Source organism: Triturus cristatus, chromosome 2_2 (assembly GCF_964204655.1).
Source record: "Triturus cristatus chromosome 2_2, aTriCri1.1, whole genome shotgun sequence".
NCBI classification, from domain to species: Eukaryota; Metazoa; Chordata; class Amphibia; order Caudata; family Salamandridae; genus Triturus; species Triturus cristatus.
In genome coordinates, this window is record NC_140582.1 from 476511074 (window position 1) to 476528976 (window position 17903).

At 44.5% G+C, this 17903-nt stretch overlaps 1 protein-coding gene across 2 annotated transcripts in view; it reads left to right on the top strand.

Moving 5' to 3' along the window:
• PRDM5 (PR/SET domain 5) overlaps nt 1–17903 on the top strand; it is a 687250-nt gene that overhangs the window by 108150 nt on the left and 561197 nt on the right. For both annotated transcript variants that reach the window (XM_085641579.1, XM_085641580.1), the window contains exon 3: nt 7009–7131. In XM_085641579.1, the coding sequence (XP_085497705.1) occupies nt 7009–7131 (123 nt within the window). The remainder of the gene's footprint in view (nt 1–7008; nt 7132–17903) is intronic.

The following is a 17903-nucleotide window of genomic DNA, read 5'->3' on the forward strand; positions in this document are numbered from 1 at the left end:
ATTTAATTAAAAAACAAAAGGTTAAAGCTAAGTTATAGTTACAGAACGTTATTCTTTCTATACAAACCAAACTTAAACTATTAAAACTTTAGAAATTCTAAAGTTATAGTTCCAACTTAAATATATAATTCACTTACTACAAATTATAACTTAAATTTATAATGACACACAACCTTCAATTTAGTATAAGTCACACACCTCCGGAAACAATCTAATGACCTCACTCATCACACTACATTAACTACAATTCACCCTTTCTTCATGTCCTGGTGATATGAAATGACTTATAACTTGTGAAATCATGGCATTCATAACACCACTTAAAACATCAAATGACATTATTTCTAAGAACAAAGTGTATGGTAGAGTGGCGACTTGTAGTTAATATAGTGTAGCAAATGAGATGACAAGATTGTATATGGAGGTGTGCGACTTAATAAATAAGTATGTTTATATAATGATTGTCTATAACATATTGCTCTATATACTTTATAAACAACTACAATAGAAGGTAATACCTTAGTACATATAGTAACATTTCAAATCAGACTGATCAATCAGATTACTATTATAAACCTGTGGTGAACTTCTCAATTTTCACAGGCTTGGAACTATATAAATATGTAATACAATGATTCTAATGCTGTTGTCTTCAGCAACATGTCTCCCACTGGAGGCTCAGTCTGTTAGCCAGGTGATTATTCTATTTTCTAAACAACTCTGCAATCTTCACAGGACAAAGACATAGCGATATGTGGGTCAATGCTCTAATAACACTTGTCTCAGCTACTAGTTATTAAACTACTGTGGAGATATCTACCAACTAAAAGCTAATCAAAATGAAGCAATTTGGTAGTGCAATGCTGTACGATATTCAATAATACACACACTTCTGACAACTGGTTGGTGGAGGTGAGGCACGTCCAGGAGCAAGATGAACCTGCTCTGCTTGGATAGACTGTGGCAGACCTTATACAGGCTTTCCATGGTAGCAACATCTGGAGAGGTTTAATGGAGAAAACACCCGAAAGTGATATGAGGATTTTACCCAATGGGGATACCAAGGAAATTCCTCCAATTCAAAGGGGGAGATTTACAAGAAAGTGACGCATCTGTAGAGATGCGTCACTTTCTCTGCGCCAACATGCCAAATCCTTGCGTCACCATGGATGCGCCGTATTTACAATACGGCGCACCATGGCGCAACGATTGACAGATGAGTCAGAAATTCTGATGCTTCTGTTGAAGGAAAAGTCACGCATTGCTGGAGTTGTGTCGCAAGCTCGACGCAACTCCAGCAATGCTCAGGGCCGCCCTATGCCTAACATGCTGCGTCAATTCTTACGCCTGCTTCAAGCAGGTGCAGGGTTTTGATGCAGCATGGACGTAAAAGTGACTCAGTGAAATCTTGTAGATTTCACTGCGTCACTTTTACGGGGCTTCCTGCGACAGAACGCCCACCCTGCATACATTAAACCTGATGCAGGTTTAATGTGGCGCAGGGCTTCACAACGTGACGCATCTCCCTAGATGCGTCACGTTGTAAATGGGCCGCAACTTTTACGCTGCCGCTGCGTCACAAAAGTGAATCAGCGACGGTGCAAAAGTGAAGCAAGGGGTTGTAAATCTGCCCCAAAATATTTAGCAAAATCACATTGTGAATTAATTTTCTGTGCTCTGTTTTTTATGCACTCCCACATAATAATCTAGTTTAATCACATTCAGTGTGTAATTTTTAATGAGCCAGCAGCACAACACCTTAGCTTGATGGGTAACTGTGGACTGACACATTGAAAGAGCTGTTCGAAGCTTCTACATTCCATCACTGAATTAGAGAAAGGTCAACAGCTGTGGAGAAAATCCTTTTTTATAAGGAATATTGGCTGTATTGCTGCTTTTGTTCTATATAAAAATAAAAAAAAGGTTTACTCCTCAAGAAAGCTCGTTTTTTTTTTGCAACTACTGCCGACAAAATGCCCACAGTAGACCCTGCCAGTCTATGCAAGCTTAAGATGATAAATTCGCTTTTGAGTTGTTTATTTTGCTTTAGTTTTTGTGGATCTTAAGCGTGCTGACAAAACAGACTTTTGTTCTGCCTTGCATTATTTTATTAAAGCATTGTTATGTTTTGGAGAAAAAGACGAACGGCACTGTAGGAATGTAATGTTTGCATACGATAAGAACAATTGCAGGAAGGCTCCCTGCTGTCAGCGGATGCACGAGTACTACAGTTCTAGATTAGTTCTAACATATTTTACAGTCACAAAGTTTAAGAACAGAGGACAGAGCCTCATAATTTAGAAGAATCTGGCCGAGTTTATAAGAAGCTATGCATGTCCTGTTTATTTGCATTTATCATATGACAATTTCAGTCAACTGTATGGTTAGCAATATGGTTGCATCACCATGCACTGTTTTTCCTTCAAAGAAAAACGTTCATTTTATTTAATGTCAATCGGTACCTCTTTCATCATATAATTACCTTGTATAGCCATTTGTAAATTGATTTGGAAAACCATTTAGGAAAGTTTGAGTGTGTTCACTACCTTTATTTGGCCAACACCGCTATCCTCCTGAGAACACCAGTGTTCACACCACTAACAATAAATGTATTACTTTGGAACATCCGCAATATTTGTAAGTTTCCAAGACCCACAAAATAAATCTACTTCAAATGTACATGTAAATCTACTGGTGTGGCCATAGGACCTCATTTAGAGGTTGGCATATGCTTTGCTGCCATTTTCACTTTCACCTCTCTCCTCAAATAGAGGTGGTGGAACCGCAGTTTTTAGGTCTCGGCTAGACTATGCATACACTGTCTCGAAGAGACATGGTGTGTTCTATCTGTGGGATTCCAGACCACCCATTTAATTTCGTTGGTAAACTTCGGAGTCGCTCTCATTTTCTATGATGCCATTCATCATGGCATGCCGGCGTCATGCTCTCTTCTTCTGTTTGGCCCTCCCATAGCGCATGGACCAAGTACATGTTTACTTACACTGCTCCTAGTTTGCGGAGCTATTTTTTGCTTAGTTTACAAGCACTCTGTAGGAGTACGTGTGTTCTGGTCGTCTCCCTCGTACACATACACACATTCCACTAAAATGAATGCATGTGTACATAAGCAAATGTATTTCTTAAAAAGTTGTTAAAACACGAACAGCACTTATTTAGTTTTTTTGCCTGATCCAATGGTATTGGAGAGCTTGTTCCGTCCTCCATCTTGTTCTTTGCTTTTAAGGACTCCATGGGAGTACTTGTGGTTTCAGTCCATCTCCCTTGTACACGTACACAAAGCACTAAAATTCATGCTTATGTACATAAATAAATGCATTTCTTAAAATGTTGTTGAAACACAAACATTGCTTGTTTATTTTTCTCTTTTTGCATGATCCAATGGTATTGGAGCGCTTGTTCCGTCCTCCATCTTGCCATAGTGCTAATATCAGCCGATGGTATTGGAGTGCTATGAGGGCTCTCCAGTTACATTACACAATGGCACATTCATTGTCGTAGGCAGGAGGGAGCATAAGTGATTTGCCTAGAATGACAAATCTTTTAGCTGACCCTGATATTTGAGCCAGGTTCCCAGTTCCCCTGTCAGCAGCACTGGCCATTACACCACATCTTCGCTTCACTTTAAAGCTCAACTGTTTCTCACGATCATTTCCACATTTGTTCAGCAAAACCCCGTTGTTAGAAATGGGGGTCTCTAGTTGGCAATGGTATACACCTTTGTCCAAATAGGTACCCTTGCTTGTAGTCAGGGAAAGGGGGATACACTCCTGAATAACCCCTGCTCACCCCCTTGGTAGCTTGGCACGAGCAGACAGGCTTATCTCAGAAGCAGTGTGTAAAGCATTTGTGAACACATACAGTAATACAGTGAAAACACTACAAATGGACACCACCCCAGTTTAGAAAAATAAATAATCTTGATATATTCTTAAACAAGACCAATATGACAAAAATCCACAATACAGTTATCAGTTATCTTCAAAAATAGGTCATTCACTTAAATCAAGCTTCTAGCAACAAATAACTCCACTTGAAGTTATAACGACGTCGTGGTCGGTGGAAATCCCAAAGCACGGCGCCGACCGAGAGGAGCACGGCATCGGGCATGGAGTCAAACAGACCCACAAAGAACAGTACCTTGGAATTGATGAAAACAAAGATAGTTCATTGCGTCGGGGAGGTGCGGCTACGTAGACGCTGCGCGGTGTCAGTTCCTTATGACCCCAAGGGAGGTGCAGCCTCTGTTCCTTACTGCAGCGCTGGGGAGGCGAGGCGACGGTTCCTTACTGCATCGGGGAGGTGACGTCACGATGGCGCCGAAACCACTGTCCCTTACGATGGCACGAGGTCGATGGATTCGCGATCACCCATGTCGAGGATCGGCACCGCGATGATGAAGTCGGCTTCGGAGTCGATGAGGCACGGCAGCGGGTCGTTGTGCCTACGTCGCAAGACGGAGCAGCGCTCATGGCTTCGGTGCAGGTTACGGCATCGCTCGCCGGCATTGGTGTTGCAATTTCCTTCTGTAGCAGCTAAAACAGCAGTTCTAGATGCAGGCAGACAGAAGGGGTGACGTCTTTGTATTCCTGAGACTTCAGAACAGGAGGCAAGCTCAGTTTCAAGCACTTGGAGATCTTTACTTCAAGCAGGTGATAAAGCAAAACAGCAAAGTCCTTTTTCTCCTTTCTTTGGCAGCAAGCAGCCACTGCAGGCCAACCCCAGATTGCAAACAGCACAGGGGCAGTATTCCTCCTTAGTTTATCTGGCTCTTCTCCTTGGCACAGGTTTCCTCTTGATTTCCCAGAAGTGATCTAAAATTCTGGGGTCTGGGTCCCCCGTTTTAAACACACAAATACTTTGTCTCTGAAGGCAGAGAGTGTCTGTATCTAGTCCAAACCAGTTCTGTCCTCCTGGGTGCAGCTTCCTGGCAGGAGGTGGAGACAGCATTGTCTGAGAGCAGATGTGGCCCAGGTAGCTGAAAGGAAATCTCCCCCTACTCTCTATTCTATGAGGGCTCAGGTCAGTGAAAGAAAATCTCCGCCCCACCCATTCTCTATTCAATGCAGGTCCTATTCAGCCGAGCCCTGACCCATCAGACTGCTGTAGCCAAGGCCCTCTTCAGCCTCCTGTCACTCACAAACTTGACATGGAATACACAAACCTAGCAGAGGCATGCTGAATGGTTAGGCAAGAAAATACCTACTTTCTAAAAGTGGTACTTTCAAACACAGAATGTAAAAATCACCCTCACTAAAAGATGTATGTTAACATTCTGAGTTCAGGCATACTAAACTCAAATTTCTACCTTGTTCCCTGGGTCAGTTAGGATTATAAGATGTTATAGTCAAACTGCCCATTCAGGCCTATAGGAACAGGTAGCCTTGTAATAGTGAAAAACGAAATTGGCTGTAATTCACTACCAGGACATTCCACACACATCAGGGCATGTCCTAACTTTTACATACAATGCACCCTGCCCTTGGGCCTACAATAGGGGTGACTAATATGTAGAAAATAAAAGGTTTAGGGACTGGCAATTGGTTGCACTTTCCAAGTCGACATGGCAGTCCCAGACTGCACACAGGCTCTGCAATGGTAGGCCTGAGCCATATTTTACAAGCTGCTTCTGTGGGTGGCACAATCAGTGCTGCAAGCCCACCAGCAGCATTTGCTTTACAGGCCCTGGTCACACATGGTGCACTGTACTAGGGTCTGACAAGTAAATCAAATAACCAATCATGGAATCACTAATCCATTACATAATTTTACAATAGGGAGCACTTGCACTTTGGCACTGATCAGCAGTGGCAAAGTGCCCAAATCAGCTAGACCAACAAAAACAGATGAGGCAACAGCAAAAAGTGGAAGGGAGACTCATGCCAATGGTGGCCAGTCTAACACCCGTCTTCACAGAAAAAGCATTTGTCAAAGCCAATAGATCTCGACAATGCCTGGGCTATTGACTTTGTCAATGTCAATGTCTTTCATCATGTTAATAACAATAATAATAATATTAATAATAATTATTCTTAGGTAATCACATCCATAAAAGATACTTTTATCATGTTGTCTAGCAGCACATCTGTTGTACAGCATGGCTGAAAGTCAATGAAAACAGATCTATGATGCAGCCAGCGCAGGCAATGTCATATCGTTTTTTTGTATTCGGAGGGGAAGGACAATAAACTCAACATGGAGTTGAAGAGACTGGGTGTTGGCTCAAGATCCTGTGATTCTGGGTTTCAGTGACTTTCAGCCATGCTGAACAGCAGATGTGTTGGTAGACAACATGGCTAGAGACATTCACATTGATATGGCCAATATCTCGGGCATTGCCGAGACCTATTGGCTTTGCCAGTGCTTGTTCTGCTTTTGGAGAATAAACTGTCTCTCTCAACGGAAACCCTTGGCCTGATAGCCTTGTTGGGACTGAACCACCAGGTCACAGAAACGGTTATCCCATCCAATTCAAGGGAGTATGGCTAGCTCTAATTTTCCCTGGATTCGCCATGGGAAGCATGATAAAAATGGGCAGGGAAAAACCAGACTAACGCTGGGATAAAACTCTTGATTTTTCATTTACATAAAAAAAAATCCACAATAATAAATGGAGTGTAGGTGCAAAAATCCAGGACGCTGCTTAGCATCCATCTGAGCCTTCAGTGATCTATCCCACCAGTGGATGCGCTGAAGCACAGAAATCCAGATACACAGACAGAGACTTCTGAATATGGTGAGCCATCATCCAGCAGGCAAGCAGAAGCCAGGGTGTCTGGTGACGTGTCAAGCTAATGGCCACCCATCATGTGCTAAATCAGGCACTTAATGCGATGTTTTTCCAATCTGGCCGTAGATCACAGATAAAACTAATATATTGAGAAAGAAAACGGGCACATAAAATATCAATGTTCAATTTCTGTGTTTCATCTCTATCTGTAAGTAGCAGTTGATATCAATGTTTTAGTTTCCTTTTACTTTGTGTTCCAGGTCCGCGGTAGTAAAGGAGAGGTGTTGTACGTGCTCGATGCCAGCAACCCCCGTCATTCAAACTGGCTTCGATTTGTCCATGAAGCACCATCACAGAACCAAAAAAACTTGGCTGCCATACAGGTAAGTGTACAGATTATCAGTCTCATTGTCAGTGCAGGCATAAAGACAGGCCACAGTTAATAGAGCTTTTTTGAAGAAGAGACCCCTGGAAAGACATCTAGGGGTACCTAAGAACAGTACTACTTACTTTGTTACACTGTGCAACAACTATAGAATGCATGGAATGCTTTTAGAAACAAGCATTGAAAATGCAATAGGTCTCGCCTTTGATTAATTTAAAGCCATTTCTTTGCTAATGGTATTGTATAGCAAAGCAAATGGCTTTAACTTAATGAAAGGCGAGATCTATTGCATTTTTAATGCTTATTTACTTATGCTTTACATTATCGTGGGTGAAAGCTAACATATTTATTAGGCATATTATAGAACTGCATTGACACCTGTGGTGTCACTCATACATACACACATAAAACCACCAACACACAGAGTCACTGACAGAAAAGACGGAGAGATACACAACACTAAAAGTGCCACCAACAAAGACATACGCCACTGATACAAAACACCGATATACTCGCAATGTGAGAAGCAGCAGGTTGACCCAAGTATGTGTTGGGATTGTACAAAACAGGCCTTTCAACAAGATCCAATTGAAGCGGTCTGCAGGCGGGACCTCAAACAAGAATAACAACAGTGAATAGCTATCAAGAATCCGGTGGGGGTGGGGCGTGCTGTGGTGGCAGCCAACAAATGCGAGACCAGGCGCACTGCACATCCAGGCCTTGCAGGGCAGTGGTAGCACGGCTCATGTAGTGCAGGGCTGCACTGTAATGGTGGACGTGTTCCTGCATGGCTGAGGCTGCACTCCCAGAGATGCACTCAGTTGCTGGTGAACCACGGTAAGGTCGGTGCCATATAACGGAGCAGTGCGTGGCTCTGCAAGGCCAGCACTGTGCTGTAACGGCGGGGACATGTGGTGCTGTACTCTAGCTCTGTGCACATGGCCTGGTGACCTATTTGGGAAAAAGGGGGTGGTGATGGACAGAGTTTCTGAATGATGCAGAATACTCTTACCAAGTCAAGAGATCATGGTTGTAACCACCATGATCTCTTGACTTGGTAAGAGTATTCTGCATCATTCAGAAAATCTGTCCATCACCACCCCCTTTTTCCCAAATCGATTTTATCCACACTCAGTGTGGGAGGGTATGCTCAGACGTGAGTCCCTTGCTCATTGCACCATCAGGATTCAGGCAAGCCGGGCCGACGAAGGCTGTGATGCCAGAAACCGGTCCCCGGAAGCTTGTTTCCTTCCCAGTATAAGAATTGGCTTGGTAGTTTCGTTTGCCCTGCTCCCATCATGCACTGGGACAGGTACAGACTAATTTGCATGTAGCCAGGTTCTGAGCTGGGATGGTGCAGTGAGCTAAAAAACGGTGATGGATTAAAACCATGATCTCTTGACTTGGTAAGAGTATTCTGCATCATTGAGAAACTCTGTCCATCACCACCCCCTTTTTCCCAAATCATGGCCTGGTGACCTGCCAGCCCAACCTTTCCTGCTTCCTGAGGAAAACAAACACAATCACATCCAGAACAGATCTGAATAAATTCACTCTCGCGTAGCAAATCCTCAGCTATTCACTCAGTTATGTCCAAGATAAGAACAACGCACTTAGGGGCCGGGAGGGATGAGCAATGGAGGCAGGCCCTTCCAGAATGCCCCATACACTCACCCCCCGATGGGCACTCCAGTGAGGGGAAATTATGAGTGCGCCTCCTGCGATTTGTTTTTTTTAATAAAACGCATAAAGTTATAAAAGACACTATGAAATGCATTAGGCCTGTTTTAATAAATAACGGTGCCTGAATTAAGTCCTTCGCTTTTCATGTTTGAGTGCAGAGAATGTGTGCAAGTTCCCGTGAACAGTACTGCACTGTGTATTTGAACAGTGCTTCACAGCAGTGGCGCAGCCGCGAGGAACTGAATTACTGCATTGTGAAGCTGGGGCAAAAACCATAGGTGCCCTAGAGTACTGGGCTTCAGCCAGGGTTTTAAGTGGGCCAGGTCCTGCCTATGCTAAGATGCTGAGACGGATCCCTATCGGGCTCTCCCGTTTAGCCCTTACCGAACAAATAAATCTGAACTCTGCAGCAATGAGACTCGTTATAGTTCTTTTACAGTCTCATCATTTCAGCACTGACACATTTTCAATATTCTATACAACGAAGATAAAGTTTGCGTATTTATCTCATGCAACTAACAACCACTGGCAAAGACAATAGTCCTGTCTTGCTGTAGGTGGAATGTCACATGTATTATATATCTGGATGCAATGACAGAAGCAGCAAATTACCAGTCACCAGCACAGACTTTTAGATTACTTTTTAAGCCACGCCCTAATGACATCGGCCACGCCCCTTGGAGAGACCCTCTAGTTCTTTCATCCAACTTAAGAGCCCTGGCTTCAGCTATCATGAATCCGGTGGGGGTGGGGCATGCTGTGGTGGCAGACAACAAATGCGAGACCAGGCGCACTGCACATCCAGGCCTTGCAGGGCAGCGGTAGCATGGTTCATGTAGTGCAGTGCTGCACTGTAATGGCAGACTTGTTCCTGCATGGCCGAGGCTGCACTCCCAGAGATGCACTCTGTTGCTGGTGAACCACGGTAAGGTCGGTGCCATATAACGGAGCAGCGCGTGGCTCTGGAAAGCCAGCGCTGCGCTCTAACGGTGGGGTCCCGTGGCGCTGTACTCTCTCTCTGTGCACATGACCTGGTGACCTGCCAGCCCGACCGTGCCTGCTTCCTAAGGAAAACCCAATCAGGTCCAGACCGGATCTGACTAAATCCACTCTCGTGTAGCAAATCCTCAGCTATTCACTCAGTTATGTCCAAGATAAAAACAATGCACTCAGGGGCCGGGAGGTATGAGCAATGGAGGCGGGCCCTTCCAGAATGCCCCATACACTCACCCTCCGTCGGGCACTCCAGTAAGGGGAAATTATGAGTGTGCCTCCTGCGATTTTTTTTTTTTTTTACTAATATGCATAAATTAATAAAAGACACTGTGAAAAGCATTAGGCTTATTTTAATAAATAACGGTGCCTGAATTAACTATTTGTACATTTAGTGAAAGCATTTCTAACCATTACTCACCCCAAATTATGTACCCCATTCTCTGGGACCACAAAGTAATGTGAAGGGCCTAAAGGTGATGTAAAACAAGCGGCTGCCAACTGAATCAAGTCAAATTCTTCCCGCAACTGAATGTGGTGTAACTTTGAATGCATATTGTTCTCTCCTATATCCCGTTATTTTTTTTATTAATCTTGACAGAACCACTTGAATGACTTTCACGTAATACTCACAAAGAGTTCAAAACAAAAAATAAAAGCTGGAGCCCGGTGACTGGAAGGGAGGAGGGAAGGGGAGAAAGGAGGGTGGGTTGAGAGCAGTGAGAGTGGGATAAGCAAAACACACAACAATTAAACCACAACCCGCGTGGCGCTTGTGAAAGGGCGCCGCGCTGATACAAATTGGAGGGGTCACCAGGGCCGACGCGTAGAAGGAGAAGTAGCCGGAATATCCGTGTCCTCCCTGTGACCCCTTGCGCCTCTGAGTTCTGTGCCTGCCTGCCGCCAACCAATCACAGAGCCGACTGGTGCATGCTCTCGGGGTGTAGGGAGCATGTTTACAGGAAGCCCGTAGCACTGGCTCGTGTGCTTCACAGCTTTCTTGAAGACTTTTCTTATCTGCTTGTTAAATAAACAAGCAGATAAGAAAAGTCTTCATGACAGCCGTGAAGCAGGCGAGCCAGTCCGGGTGGGCCGGAGCAAAAAGCCAAAGGGAAGCAACAAAAAACCCTCCTTTCCAATGGGAAGCCAGTGTTTACCATAAACGCTGATGCTCCTCAATGGAAATGAGGGGCGGGGCTTAAAGCCCTTTTCTAAAAGTACTCGTATGCAATAAATCTCACTAAGCGTGCTGCGCATGTGCGCAGCAACGCTAGGTGAGACCTAAGAAAAGTATCCCAAAAGGCAGACGGCTGTGGAAGGATAAAAGGAGCCAATCGGGGAGATGCTAAGTTGGTTATGCTCCATGGGACGGAGAAAGACTAAATTGATGGGCTAATATAAATAAGCAAGACACTAAGGCCCACATCACGATACTGGTCAGACCACCGTCCGACAGATATTGTTTCAGGAACGAGACCGCAATGACAAGTAGGCAGCAGTCCTGACCTCCAAATTATGATCCGACCTACTGTGTAGGTGGTCGAAACATGCCTTTTTGCGTTGAGGCTTGTGCTATGGGCCAGAAAAGGGACACATGTTTCAGGGGGCATCATGGGTCCCCCCGGGCACCATAGCGGAGCCCCAGGGTGGACGAGGGAGCCTGCTAGGGGCCCCTAAAGTCCCTTTCTGAATGTCTTTCTATGGTGGTCAGACCTCCATGGGAAGGCTGTCGGGAAGGGACATCATCATCCCTACGGCACCACCTCTAATGTAGGGTATTATGCTCCACCTGCTGCCTCCGACCACCCACACCATAATGCGGTGGTCAGACAGCAGCACCAGATGTTGGACGGACTGACAGGCTGTTGTCGTTGGCAGTTCGTCCAACTGCGTAATTGGGCCCTAGGAGTGACAAACCTCCAAAAAATTAAAGCAATTGAAGGATTTGTTTTCCATGCCACCTATCGACATGTCCCCAAGAAGTATTTTTCAAGCAGGCAGCTGCACTGTCTGACAGACTTCGATCTAAAAATAGATTGAAGCAAGTTGTCTCTATATTTCTCATGTTAAAAATGCCATTGCCACACAATGTCACTTGATGACGTTGGATGAATTTTTATACACTTTTGTCCCAAATGTGTGTAGTAACAGTGAGGTTACATTAATTTTGCTATCAAATAAGTTTATGCGTAGTGTATTATATAAATGCCCCTTTCTATCTGAAAAAAAATGTATTAATAAATGGAGTAGTATGTCTACTACAAGTAAACTATTTATGTTTCGAAACATAATTTGTCAGATGTTTCAGTCGAATGATTTTATATTAGCCATAAAAATGCAAGGATGTGACACCTACATTAAAAAACGGATTGTTTTATGTATGATCCTAAAAATTAGTTAACAATGAAAAACACTGCAAAATATGCTCCATCCAAGATACAATCATGAAAGCCTACCAAGGTTTAATTGACTGTCGCCAAGATACCGACTTGTAAAAGTTGTGCCATCATATAGCAGGTATTTGTTTGGGCTACACATGTGCTTTGTAGTTGAGCTGATGAATTAGGTAAATGATTGTTCAGTGAATTATGTGACTATTGCTGTGTGGCGATTACATGTATGAAACGCATCTTCCAAATTGCTCTACCAAACCCTGATCTCTACAATCAGTAGTTGCTACTTTGAGACTCTGTACGATGCACAAACATGGTTAGTGGGGCGAGAACTATTTCGGAATGAAAGCTAGATGCTACACCAACAAAAAGTCATTGCTAACTGCAATGTTAAATATGAAAGACCAGGATGTATCTAGGGTAAGTGAAACCTAGTATCCATCTAGTCATGGGTAGCACATGGGAGCAGCTACTTATACCACATATGCAATTTCTTGTATATTTTTATTTTTTGTTTAACCCCCTTACAGAGTAGTCAACATCACTGTGCAATCTTAGTAGGGGTTGGCATTATTTGAGGTTTTCTTAGACCCAACTATAACGCCTGAATTGTGCCTATTCTTAAGGTCCATTAACAAAATTCATGCTGACATAATTTGTTAATCCCCTTTTGGTACTCAAGGAAATTTGTGGTATGTGAAAAAAATGATTATGAGCTGAATAAAGCTCTATTGACCTTTTTCTTTATTAACATTGAAAAACAACATAACACAAGATGTACTACCCAATTGTGAAGTGGCAATGCTCCGAATCGCAAAATAAACGATTTTTTGACCACAAAATAAGTTTTTCTTATGTACATAGGCACTCTCAAGCAAACTTTTAAAAACAAAAACCTATTTTTGAAAGCAGCCCCTTTTCCTTTAAGGAAAAGGGTCTGTGAAGGAAAGTAGGATCTGCTTTCATGGTCACCCCCACTTTTTGCTGGTGTCATTATGTTTTACTGACTAGTCTGACTGAACTCCTGCTAAACAGGACCCCAGTCTCTGTGCTTTCTCCCTAAATTGGACATGGTGAGTACTTAGGTACACTCCAGATTGGCTACTGGTGTACCCTGTGTAGTCCCTAGTATATGGCACTAAGGTACCCAGGGCATAGGTACACCAGGGGTCTCCCATGGGCTGAAGCACGTATTATGCCACCCATGAGAGACCACTCAAATTGTGACCACAGGCCTGCCACTGCAGCCTGGGTAAGCTGGAACTAGCACCACTTATGACAGATATAGGTTTCCTTATATCTGAGGTCACTGCACTTAAAACCTATAAGTCACCCCTAAGGCAGGCCTTTCAATCCTGAAGGCAGAATACTCGGTTATAAATGTGAGGGTGTCCCTGGATGAGCAGGACATCCCTACAACCTTTAAAATCCATTCTCCTGGGTCGTAAGTGCATCAGCCATTAAGATACATAGATTGGCCATGCGTCATTACGCAAAGCTATCTCTAAACTGGCTGTAACAAATCTGGTCGTGTTTGGTATCAAACATGTTGGAATCATACCCCCACATCGTAAACGGTGTGTAAGGTATGATTCCATGCACTGTAAAGCTTCTCCGGGAGGCCCTCAGTGCTCCCGGTACCAGTCGTCTAGACCCGGACAGCAAACTATGGCTGCTGCCGACCAGAGACACGATTCTGTCCTCCTGTTGCTGAGCCAAACTCGAGCAGGGGAGGCCAGGGCAATAGGTTTCCTGTCACAAGGAGGTGTGACCACCTCTCCGACAGGACTTAGTGTATTGTGATTGGATGGGGCCACTTGCCAGCGCCACTAGACTGCTTTGCAGGGCACATTTGGTGCCCCACTTGCATATGCCAGTTGAAAGCAGTTTAGGGAGCTGTTGGCTCCTGCTCTGGTGTGAAACTGAACAAAGGACATGGGAGTATCCTCCCCACTGTCCAGCCCCTCCTCTGGGACGGACCCCTTAATCGTCCCAACCCTTTCCTTAGGGTACTTAAGGACTTATCTGTGTGTGGGTCACTAGATTCATCGTGGGACAAGATGCAGATTCGAAACCCTCTTCGACTTCAACCGTCTGGGCACTTTGGACTTTGCTGTGGGAACCGAGACTGCAACTGGGAAGACTCCTGCTGCTCCGGGTGTCGCCGTCCTACAAGTCTGCTGCAACATCTGTGCCTGTTCTCCATGCAAGTTCTTCACAAGGCCTGTAGACATCCAAGACACCTGTAGGAATCTCCATTGGAGTGAACGGGTCACTCCCCTGCATCTGCAGGCACCACAAAGAAGCTGACTGGCCTGCTGATCCTGGGATCCCACGGCCTCTGAAAGGCTCAGCAACACAGGTGGTGGTTCTGCAACTCCCTCAAGGCCTGTACTGTCTTCTCACCGAGTTTGTGGCCAGTATTCCTCGTCTGAACCGCTGGAACAGAACCCATGTGCACAGTGTTTACTTGCCGTTGCCAAGGTTTGTTGACTCTCTCCTCTAGTGATTTTCAGGCTCCAAGAAGCTCCAGCCTCAAGCATCTTTTGCAGCCAAGATCTTCACCAGAACCGCATCCTTTGCACCCTGTCCTTCATCCTTTGGTGAGCTGCTCGAGCCCCTCTTGCGCCTCTTGTGCCTCTGGCCTGTGAGTTCTCTTGAGGGTCTTCTTTGGCTCCAGTGGACTCCCCTGCTTGCTCGGGGCCTACTCTGACTCACCTGCTCGTGGTGAGTCACTTGGACCTTGCTGGTCCCGACACTGCACTACGGTGGTTGCCGTTGCCAAGGCTTGTTGGTGCTTCTGCCAGACACGGACCCCTTGGCTCTTGACATCCGACGTGGTTCAGCTTGTGAACAGCTCCTGGTCTTTCTCAGCATTATCTGGTCCACTCACCTGCAACTTCAAGGGCACCGTCATCTCTCCTGCATCTCCGACATCAGTGGGCATTAGTCTTCAAAGCCTCCTGGTCACTCCTGAGTGGCATAGACTCTTTTGCCTTCTTTGCCAGCGGCATCTTCACTGAAGTCCTCCATTGTGGTCTACAGCGGTTTCCAAAGTCACTTCACACCTATGCATCCGGCTTCCCTGGTGTAGGTATCCTGGTTTCTGGGGTATCCACGGGTGAGGTGACTCTCCAACCTTCCATCTTCCACTGGGTTTGTTCAGGGACCGATGGGAAGGGTCCTTTTCCTATAAAACTGCAACTGCAACTTACCTGTTGACTTGTATTGAGCACCCGGTTGTGTTCCCACTCTGCAAACTTCCTCCGTGGGGTTCCTAGGTACTCGCCTTGGGTGGTTCCTTGGGTCCCCGACTCGTCAACATTTTCTGGGTCTATTCTCGACTTAGGTCGTGGTTCGCATTCCACTATTTTAGTATATGGTTTGGTCTTCCCCTGGAGACCACTGTGTATTTGTGCTATTTTCATGTTCTCTGTTCAAAGTATTGTGTGTATTGTGGTTATATCTCCATGTAGGAGATATTGCAATGGGTTAGTGAGTGTTTGTAATAAATACATATTTACATAACTACACTGTGTGGTTCTTTTTCACTTAACCTATACCATATGATTAAGTTCTGGTAAAACAAGCTGCTTTACACTCCTTCTGGACCAAGCCTGAAGGCTGCTCTCCACAGCTACCACTCAGAGAGCTTTCTAAGGTTGTTTAAGACCACTAAAATTACCATAAGGGTTGTCTGGATTAGTGCAGGGTGCTTTGCTTAAATTAATGTGCACCATGTACTAAGCCAGCCTCCTACAGGCTGCTTTAAAAAAAGCTTATTTATTTAAAAGCAATCACAGACATGGTGATCTCCAAACTCTTGCATGATACTATGCCTGTGACCAATCAGCCGCAATGTACGAACCTACCTAATGAATATTAATTAGATAGGTCAGATTTTCACTCTGAATTTTGTGAACCGACTTATTTGTACATAGGTCAGTTCGCAAAATTCCACACTGTTCGAAAAATATTGGTTGTAAATTGTGAACAGTTTTTGCAACTAGTATGTATACCTGACCCATAGTCCTTATTTATACTACTGCACACATTGAGATATGAGGGGACAGTGCCCTATGTCCTTGGTTATAACTTTGCAATTGACCCAATGCTTCTCTGCCCTTGGGCTTTTGCCATCCTGTACTCAGGAACACACCGAAAGCCCATCTACTTCATTATTAATCACTTCCTCTCTGGTTCCAGCCCGTCCCCTGCTTTTGGGTTACATCAGTGGCTCTTTGCACTAGGGAGCATACTGGCTCTGCACAAATTGAGCAACTTACACCCTCACTCACTACATTAGGCAAGGAATAGCCCACTGAAATCCACAATCAGCCAAATTGGAGGGCAATTTTAAGATCCTGCGAAAGGTAATGCTGCAATCCCACCTCATGTGAAACAATAATTTCATATTTAATCATATCTAATCAATATTTATTAACTTAGTGGACAGCTTTAGGATCTTGGCGTACTAAATAAACAATCTGTAGCAATGGTAAAATGAGGCAGAGAAACAGTTACACATTGTTTAGTTAGGCAGATGCTTGTACTCGCCACAATTAGCAAAGATAATAGGTGATCATTATATGTGAATCAGTCAGTGTTGCAATAATTAGAGCACTGCATGACACTGCCAGCCGAATAAGCAGGAGCAGATGACAAATCCCTAAAGGGAGCAAGGACAAACTGCGATAAGATGCTTAGTGGATTTACATATCACAACAGTTTTGTGAAGGCCTAAGCCCCACTGGGTCTGAGCTATTACAAAAGGGAGATTATCTTGTCATGCCATACAAGTAATAAAATGTAGATACCACTAACACCCGGGATGCCCCGGGGAAACAATTCGCCTGTCTGCTTGATGTTTTAATACGCGGCGTGGAAAGATGAATGTTAATGCTCCGAAGGTCGTTAGGAAGCCTTCATTTATGTCTGTTTACAAACTATGCGGTGTAGCTTTACAACATGGATAGCTGGGTTCTAAGAGGTGAATATTTAATTTAATGCCCTCTTAAAAGTGTAGAAAGTCAAATAACACAATTTGGGCAGATCTACGTTGTGCTTGCCATGGCAGTCTTATGTGACTCCAAGAAGTTGAATGAAGCTCAACATGTCTTAATCATGTTTCTTGTTAACGTTTGTTCTGACCTACCTGAAAAAGCGACATCAAATATATGGCTCAAGAAGCGAATTCATGAGTGTGCTCGGATAGTTATAAACTGTACAGTTAAGAATTCCCCATCTTACTCGTAAAATCATAAAGCATAGGCACAACATGTGTAAACACTATAAATCATCGGTTCCCTGGTCCTCACAGTTTGTCTTCCAAAGGGTTAGAGATGAAAGATGGTTGAATAACCAAGCAGTTCTGACTTCATGGCAGTTTTTTAGGTCTCGCCTGAGCCAGCGCTTTAGCGTTGCTCTCGCGAGAGCTTTTGTAAAAGGGGATTTGAAAGTGCAAACCAGTGCTTTCAGGCCGCCAACTACAGTGCATGTGCGCCGGGTGCGCGCACCATTTGGCAGCCTGCGTGATCATTTTGCTGCCGCTTTGATGTTCTCAGTGAGCCTCGCGGCCACTGAGAACATCAAAGCGGCCGCGAAATGATTACTTTCACTTTCGCTTTGCATAGCCAATAGGTCTCGCTTATAAGGTGCCAAAGGCGAGACCTATTGGCTATGCCAATGCTTGTGACAACAT